The sequence below is a fragment of the Chrysochloris asiatica genome, unplaced genomic scaffold (genome assembly GCF_000296735.1).
Source record: "Chrysochloris asiatica unplaced genomic scaffold, ChrAsi1.0 scaffold00268, whole genome shotgun sequence".
NCBI lineage: Eukaryota > Metazoa > Chordata > Mammalia > Afrosoricida > Chrysochloridae > Chrysochloris > Chrysochloris asiatica.
In genome coordinates this window covers 570,694-579,240 of record NW_006408786.1, presented here as the reverse complement: position 1 = coordinate 579,240, position 8,547 = coordinate 570,694, and the positions used below count along the sequence as shown (strand labels likewise).

Below are 8,547 nucleotides of genomic sequence, written 5' to 3'. Positions count from 1 at the left end.
GGGGGGGGGGGAGGAAGGGAGCTGGGCACCTGAGTGCTCATTCCAGATGGAAAATTTTGGGCCACTCCAATGGAGGATCAAAGTTTGGGCTCAGCTTCCCCTTAGCCTGGAAAGAGGGGTGGGGGATATCTCAGGGGATGGAAGGCAAGCAGCCGCCTCTCCATCTGGCTGCAGGGAGCTGGGACAGAGGCCAAGAGGGGCCCATCTGTTGCCTCCCAGTCCTGCCAGCTCCACCAAGCAGGCTGAGCTGGGGCGGGGGACTGGAGGACAGCTGTCTAGCCCAGGTCTTCTCAGGCAGCAAAGCAAGTGGGGACACTTCAGGAGGGCAGAAATTTAAGGGAACTTTTTTTTTTTTTTTAAGGTTTATGACTTTTTTTTTTTTTTCCCACTTCTTAAATAAACATGAATATATATATATATATTTTTTCTTTTATAAAACTTTTGTGGAATGGGGGTGAGGTGGGACAATAGGCAGCCTGGTTTCCCCGCGTTACTCGTCGTCAAAGTTCTGACTCAGGAGAAAGTTGGCAGCCAAGTTCTCATTTTTTTCACAGGCGAAGTAGGCCTGGATAACCAGGCTCTCTGGAAAGCCAAGGGCCTTCAACTGTAGGAAGATGGGCAAATGTGAGGGGGGTTGGGGGGACAGACCCAGTCCACCAGTAGGGTCCCCCTCAGTCAGGTTTCTTACCCTCTCTATGGCTTCTTTCTCCTGCGGGGTCACCTGGATGTAGTTCATTTGTGGGGCCTCCTCGCCTATGGCACCCACCTCACCCTCTGCATCTGAGATGTCTGCCAGCTCCCCAGGGGGCTCGTTCAACATCTGAATGAACTGTTCCTGGTGCCGGCTTATTTGCTGTGGGAGAGGAAGGGGGAGAGGTGGTGATGTGAGTCCCCATCAGTCCTTGCCTTTTCATTCACACAGCTAACAGTTAGAGGTTGTCTATGGCCAAACACTGGCAACACTGGAGGGAACCTGGACACCTGTCCTGGTAGGTAGAGTGGATGGGCCAGGACCACAAGCAAATAAACAGGCCCATCGTGGAGCCACCAAATGAAGGCTGGAGGGGACTGCTGGGATAGAGAAGTATTTCCTTCAGGTGAAGCAAACCAGGCTTGGAGCTGGGGGTGCATTTGGGAAATCCCAGGAACATATGACCCAGAAAGCAGGTACAGATGCACAAGGGAAGAGGCAGAGGCCAAATCTGACTTATCCTGTGTAACCGTAAGCAATGTTTGTGAAAGAAGCCACCTAGGTGTTGGAATTTAGTGTTCTCACACATTTCTATTTTTGTAAACTTTTGATTGGAATGCGTGGTTGTGATGGGCTGCTAACCACAGGTCAATAGTTCAAACCCACCAGCCCCTCCTTAGGAGAAAAAGGGCTACCTGCTCCTATAAAGATTTATAGCCTTAAATTAGAATCTCTAAGGAGCACTTCTACTGTCCTACAGGGTCGTTCGGAATCAGAACAGACCAGATGATGATGGTGGTGGTAGCTCCTGAATGAAGAGGTGTGTGGGCACTGTGCAGAAGCAGGGGTCTGGGTGAGAGGACCACCAGCCATGAAGGTACAGTGTAGGGTGTGTTGAGCAAAATGTTCTGGAAATCAAGCCGACAGGCCAGGGGATGGACTGCAGGAGGCCCTGGGACTGGAGACATCTCAACACTGGGCAAGGTCAGAGAGTGCTGGTGCTGCATTGATTTAGCTGAAGTAAAATGTCTACAGAGCACTTTCATGGAGGCATCCAGTCCTAGCGTGGTGCTGTAGCACTAGACCGCAAGGTCGGCGGTTCAAACTCACCAGCCACTTGTTGGAAACCCTATACTAGTTCGCCATGAGTCGGAACCTACTCAAAGGCACTTAACACAATAATCCAGTCATCCACGGGAAGTGTGACATTCCAGAGGTCTGGGCTGATTACATTATTTGGGCGTCAACAGACTGAAGACCCCAGGACACCATGAACGGAAGACAGTGCAAGTTGAGGGTAGGGTTGTATAGCATCTAAAGGGCTAAGAGCAGGAAGAGCCTACAGAAGATTGAAGAGTGGGAAAAAAAGCAGCCACCTCAGGCTCTGGTCCCGAGTCAGAAGCCCCTGGAGGAACCATCACACTCCTCCTGGCTTCCTTAGGACCCTGTTCACTGAAGGTGCCCCAAGTCAGCTAGAGCAGAATTGTCCTAGGTGCCATCATGCAATCCCACAGACATTATGAAGCATCAACTGTACACAGACAGAGGCAAGCCAAAGCCAAAGAGTCAGAAGGCAGAGCACAGGACCGAGGAAGGAATCACACTCCGTCAGCTTTGTGATTCTGGGTGGTCAGCCTGGTCCAAGATTCAGATGTTTTCTGGAGTGGGGAGCATGATGATGACACAGGATGAGAGGGAAAATGACAAGTCCACAGGACCTTAGTCAAGCTGTCTAGGTGTAGAGCAACTTCTGTGTGCCACTCGGCCAGGCTCACTTCTCAGGGTTATAGTGCTCACAGGAAGAGGGAGATGGTACCTGCCCTGGCTCCCTGCTCCTAAGGCCGCACCTGTAAGAGTTGAGGGTTCTCCTGGCCCAGCTGCTGAAGTAGGGCTGGCAGCAGTGCTGGGTTCTGCTGAATCACCTGTCGCATGTTCTGGAACTGGGGCTGGTCCCGCAGGAACTCGAGGGGGTTCTCTCCTAAGGAAAGCAAGAGAATGTAGAGTCAGACACCATGAGGGACTCCCAGGAGACTGGGAAGGGGAGAAGTTTCAGATGCCCTAAGAACACACACCCCAGGTACACACCGCCCAGCCTGCTCACCTGCTTCTGTGGCCGGCTGCTCGGATACCTGGCTCTCCTGGACGGAGCCGTGCTCTGGCTCAGGGCTCCCAGGAATTCCCTGTCAGGGGTCCTTTTTAGTGCTACTGTTGAGACCTCCCAGCCCTGGCAGGAGACCCACCCCTCCCAGATCCACCCCATATCCTGCCTTTTGCAGGAAACCTTTCCTGGTGGGAACCACCACCCAAAGTCTTCTGAGGACAGGTTTTGCCTCCCTCACAGCCCTTAAGGGCAGCAAGGCCCACTGATGCCCTCCCCGTGGAGGCAGCAGCCCCACCTCACCGTGAGCAGATACTCCACGGCGCGGTGGGGGTTGTTGTAGCTAGCTCTCAGGGCAGCCACGACGCGCTCCCGCTCGTAGCCCATGGACATGATCTCCGTCAGCATTGTTTCATACTCAGAGCCAGTCACTGTGGATGGAGCAGCAAGGCCCGGGTCGCCAGGGAAAGGGAATGGCAGCACTCAAGCCCTCCCACACCCAGATAGCCCTGGTGATGGCTAGGACACTCCAACCTGGGGTCCACCTACCCACCTAGCGTGGAGGCCGCGTCTTCCTCTCGCCCGCTGCTACCTGAAGAGGGAACAGAGCTGCAAATTCAAGAGAGAGAAATCGGACCCTGGCTTCTGTCAACTTGCCCTCCTCCCAGGTGCATGGGATGACACATGTGTGAGCCGGAATGTGCTGGAAGAACAGAACCCAAGCTGGAACTGCCCCCTGACTTACCCTGACACAGACTCCGGGGACATTGTGGGGGCAGAGTCCTCAGATGGGCTCCTGTCCTCTCTGGCAGAAGGAGGGGGCTGGGACATGCCAGGGGCAGGGGCTGGCGGGAAGGATGTGGAAGACTCCGGGGAAGCAGTAGGTGAGGTCTCTGCGGGGGCCGAGGTGCCTGGGCCAGCTTTGGCCTGTGATGGCCAGGGAAAAGGAGCAGCGTCAGCACCGGTATCGAGCCCCAACATCCTACTCTGTCACAGCCCCACCCTGCTCATGGCTAATCTATCAGAGGCACAAGGGCTCTTAGCCAGCTCCACAGCAAATCCACCCACCCTTCCAGTCAGCACACTTTACCAACCTTGGTCACCATGACAACCACAAAGTTCTTCTCATCTATACGATAGTCCCTGATGGGGACATCATCACTCAGGATCTTGCCAGCATAAATAAGCTTCTGTCCAGCCACAGGGAAGGTATCACGACCCTTCTCAGCTTCTATCTTCTCCTTTAGTACCTTCACCTAAAAGGAAAGAGTACAAAGCCATTGCAGCTCTCAAGATTTCCTCTTTTCGTCCAGTTTGGGGGGAATGGCAAATGACACTGGACGGATAACCCAAAGGTCAGAAGTTCAAACCTACCAGTGACTCCTAGGAAACCCTGTGAAGTAGCTATGAATCAGAACCAACTCCGTGGTACTTAACAAGAAGAACTTAACGTGTGAAGAAAAAAATAACATTTCTGATGGCATAAAGCACAGAAAAAAGTAAAAGTGAATAAATGGGAGCGAGTAGAGTCTCCCATTCCATGCTGCCAACCTTAGGCAATAACAGTGGCCAGTATTTTGTGGGAGCACCCTAAGTTCTTTATGTTATTGTAAACGTATTACATTCCTTAAGCCTAAGAAACTACGTAAATTAGATATAGGGGTGGTGGTGGTGGTGGTGGTGGCTGTGTGTTGTAGAGTCGGTTCCAACTCATAGCAACCCTGTACAGGGTTTCCGAGGCTATAAATCTTTATGGGAGCCGAAAGCCTCCTCTTTTACCCTTGGAGCGGTAGTTCGAACTGCTGACCTTTCAGTTAATAGCCCGACTCTTAACCCACTTTGCCACCAGAGTTCCCTAAAACAGGTAACCATCAGGTTAATTTTCCATGGGAAAACGGAGACACAGATTAGGCAGCTTGCCCAAAGTAAACAGCTGAGCTGCTTAAAACACTTGCAACCGTTTCGTGTTCTTCAAACCAGGGGTTCCCACGTCTGTCTCAGCTCGGCGGTCCCAACTAACACACTGAATCTGCTAAAAAGTCAGCACAGTGTCTAGACTAGAAGTTGTTACAGAAAGGAATCTGGGTGTCAGCTCTGCCATTTCACGGCCTGTGTGCAGCTTCAGTAAGAGAAAGAAGGAGACCACAAAGCTACAACAACGAATAAAGGACAAAAGGGCAGCAGACACGGACCACTACAACAATTCCAACTGCGCCCGTTTACGACTAAAATCGCCATCATTCTCCGCAGCTCTCAAGTCACCGCTCCCAAACTCCGTTGCCAACGTCTACAAAGAGCCGCTTGCAAAGCTGGGAAAGCGGGAGGGCCCATCCTGGAGCGCAACCCGGCCGCGATTCCGAGTCTGTGACTTCCTCGGCCCGCAACAACGCTGACATTGAAGCCGGGGCCTGGCGGGTACCCCGGGAGTGGGGTAGCTCCCTGAGACCTGCCCGGTAGCGCCGGCCGAGCAGCCGGTAACTGAACCGGGGACCGGGAAAGGAACCACCAGAGGCTCCAAGGAGGTTAGGCAGTGAGGAGAGGGCAGGGCCCGGCCTGAAGCGTACTGCCTCTCGCCAGGATCCCGGCCTCCCCGCCCCCCCCCCACCCCCGGCACCCGTCGCTCCCGCCCCCGGGCCCAGCCTGCCCGTACCGTCTCGTCAGGTTCCATGCGGATCTTAAAGGTCTGCTGCTGCAGCGTTTTGAGCGTGATGGTGACAGCCATGGCGAGACCCGAGCGACGAATCCTGGCCCCAGGATCCTCACACAACATGCAACTCACGCCGCCGCCATTTTAGCGCCCAGCCGCTCCGCGCGTCGACCGCTTCCGGGGCAGATGGTGCGCGCGCCGGCTGCTAGCACACGTGACCCACACGTGCCCTTCTCCCCCACCCCCCTTGCTCCCCACCAAAAGCCCTCATGGGCATGCGCACTAGCGCGCCCTCCGACCAGGCATGCGCAAATTAAACACTACCTGCGGGGGTGGGGGTGGATGGGTGGTTCTTTGCAGCACGCACCTGTCACGTGATTTCCCGCGAGTGACGCCATGCCCGATAGCAGTGACGTCATGCTATCACAAAATGGCTCCGGTGTTCCTGCTTCCGTACCGAAATTATATAATTTTTTTACAGTTGTGTTCATATTTCTTCAGTAAAGTCTTTTGTTCATGGTTTTTGTCTGTTCATTTTGAGTTTTTCTGACTGGGCCATTCTGATTCTGTGGAGGCTTGAATGTGTGTGTAAACTACTCAAGATCATAAAGGACATCTTCAAAGTTATAAATTTAGAAAACATCTCATTTGAACCTAATGATATTATGGTTTCACTCATTCATTCCGGACTATCCCATTCCTGACCCCAAAGATATTTCAAGGCTTCCAGCCAATGAATAGTTTCTTAATATCTTCCCTTCCATGCACCAATCCTGGCGATACTTGCAGATTCAGTCAAGACTTCCTGAAGGACTGGACTGGGCCATAGGGCACACAGAAATGGAAACCTGAAGGAGGCACGTGGAGGGAACAAGCGGCATTAGCAAGTTCTTTGGAAAATAGGATAAAGATGGCTGTTAGGTCCAGGCTTGATTCCCATTAAGAACATGTTGACAGGAGACTGGCAACAGACTTCAGACCTTTCCCCCACCATCATTACTTGCTCTAACAACTTGCCCAAGCTCGTCACTGGACAATCTGCTACCTCTGCATTGTAAGCCAAGCCCTAAAACCTCCGCCAGCACTGGCCAGGGCCAGTTCTTTCCTTCTGAAACAAGGGCACCTGCTCCTCACATCCTCAAAGCCTTCTGACTTTTCACCAACCTTCCAGATGTAGCCTCATGGATCTTCCTCTCAGCAACTAACTCTTTCCCCTCAAAGGGTTCAAACCCAAAGACCGCAAACTTTGGGTTCCTTGCACTTGAGCTTATGTCCTTAGTAAAAGTAAACAAATTTTAACATTAGCTGACATAGTGATTATTAATTGGGCTGCTAACCTCAAGGTCAGCACTTGGAAACTACCAGCCATTCTGTGGGAGAAAGATGAGGCTTTCTGCTTCTGTGAAGACTAGTCTCGGAAACCCTATGCAGGGTCACTGAGTCAGAATTGATTCCATGGCACACCACCACCATAGACCATTTGGTGCAGCCAATATGCCAATCTAGCTCATGGGTGGGGAACCTTTTTACTTAAAAAATTTATGACAATCTGTAGACCATACAAAATTATCAACTTAAAATTAGCCTGCTATATTTGGTTATATGGTCTTGTGGGTTAATGCACTGGACTTCAAAGAGTTTAAGCCACAAAGTTGGTGGTTCAAGCTCACCAGCTGCTCCTTGGAAACCCTATACAAGGTCACTATGGGTCAGAAGCAACTCATGGCACTTAGCAATGTGATGGCACTTGGACTGCAAAGTTGGTTTGAACTGTAAGGTTGCTGGTTCAGGTTCACCAGTCATCCTTACAGTGTCACAATTGACTCGATACCATTTAACGTGATGGCTGGGGAGTCCTAGTGTAGCACTATAAGATAAACAATAAAGGACAAAGTCAGTTTGAAGTGCAAAGTTGGTGGTTCAGTCACCATCCACTCATCGGAACCCTAAACAGGGCTGCTGATTGGATGGCTGGAGTCCTGGTGTGATAGTTTAGGATAAATATAAAGCACTCGACCACAAAAGTCTGTTTAAACTGCATGAGTGACAATTCAGCCGCTCCTCAGACCCCTATATAGGGTTCCTATGAGTCAGAACTGACCAAATGATTTTGTGGGCCTTATACAACCCTCAGGCCAAACATTCCCTATTCCTAACCAAGCATAATTTATGTTCTTTTTTCAGGAACTAGTCCACCTTGATAACATGTCCAAGGTACATGAAATGAAGTCTCACGAACTGTTTCTAAAAGCATTCTGGCTGTACTTTTTACCCACTGAGTGATCAGTGGCATAGCTGGGGCTTGAAATACCAGCAACATAGCCTCCAGCATAACAGCAATGGTACAACAAACAGCAGTGACCTCGTAAGAATTCAAATTCCTGCCAACCACCATGTTCTGTGCCTTAGTCTCTTCACAATCAAATCAAACTGGCAACAGAATCAAGAGTTCCTAACATATGGGACACTTAACACAGTTACTCTACTCATTTGGGCTCATTAGACAAGTAAACGTTCCTGTAACTTTGTGGGACTAAGTCTTGAACAACCGAAAAATTAAATTCAGAACTCATTACTTAGAAGCCAACCACTCCCTACAGAAAGGCCACCTGATGTACATTCCCCCCGAGAAGGAAACACAAGAGGGAGACACAAAACTTAATTTAATAGAAATTTTGCTTGTAGTTCTTACATTCTCTGGATTCCACTGCCCCATACAGAAGTGGCCCAGCAGGGGAGAAAGGGGTGGGAGGTGGCAGAGCTTGGGTCCTAAGAGCCCCATTCTTCCTCAGTGCTGTGGGGCTGGGATGCTACCCCCTTCTCCTGCCCCCGCCCCCCACCCTGGGGGGCTCCAGAAAGTAGAGCAGATGGAATCTCAGGCCTGGGCTTCTCCACACCCCCAACTCCCAGGCTGGAGAGGACTTAAAGGTTTCAGGGAGAGAAGAGGAGAGAGGACAGAGGACAGAAGGTAAAGATGTTGATCAAGAAAGATGAGAGCCAGGGATGAGAACTGAAGGGAAAAAAATCAAAGACAAAACACCAGTAAAAAAAAAAAGGGGAGGGTCTTGAAGAGGGAAAGACAAATCTGAACCTGCCTGGAAAAAAAAAGGA

At 51.0% G+C, this 8,547-nt stretch overlaps 1 protein-coding gene across 2 annotated transcripts; it reads right to left on the bottom strand.

Moving 5' to 3' along the window:
* Positions 1 to 58: 58 nt before the first annotated feature.
* On the bottom strand, positions 59 to 5,579 carry RAD23A (RAD23 homolog A (S. cerevisiae)). 2 transcript variants are annotated; one of them, XM_006874265.1, is made up of 9 exons: positions 5,440 to 5,579; positions 3,884 to 4,045; positions 3,535 to 3,716; positions 3,343 to 3,398; positions 3,093 to 3,220; positions 2,793 to 2,871; positions 2,539 to 2,669; positions 689 to 853; positions 59 to 604 (listed from the first exon to the last, which is right to left on the bottom strand). In XM_006874265.1, the coding sequence occupies exons 1-9, from the start codon at positions 5,557 to 5,559 to the stop codon at positions 491 to 493; spliced, it is 1,137 nt and encodes a 378-aa protein (XP_006874327.1). In that variant the 5' UTR covers positions 5,560 to 5,579; the 3' UTR covers positions 59 to 490. The 2 variants fall into 2 exon arrangements, with proteins under 2 accessions (XP_006874327.1, XP_006874328.1); XM_006874266.1 differs by lacking the exon at positions 689 to 853 and having other exon boundaries at positions 491 to 604; positions 5,440 to 5,511.
* Between the last annotated feature and the right edge of the window lie 2,968 nt (positions 5,580 to 8,547).

Bases quoted from the DNA above. Each gene is read 5' to 3' on its own strand.
- RAD23A (XM_006874265.1), bottom strand. From the start codon at position 5,559: ATGTTGTGTGAGGATCCTGGGGCCAGGATTCGTCGCTCGGGTCTCGCC. The intron at 2,670-2,792 runs GTGAGCAGGCTG...TGCTTTCCTTAG, and splicing joins GCAGCCGGCCACAGAAGCAG to GAGAGAACCCCCTCGAGTTC. The intron at 854-2,538 runs GTGCGGCCTTAG...CCTCTCCCACAG, and splicing joins AGAACCCTCAACTCTTACAG to CAAATAAGCCGGCACCAGGA.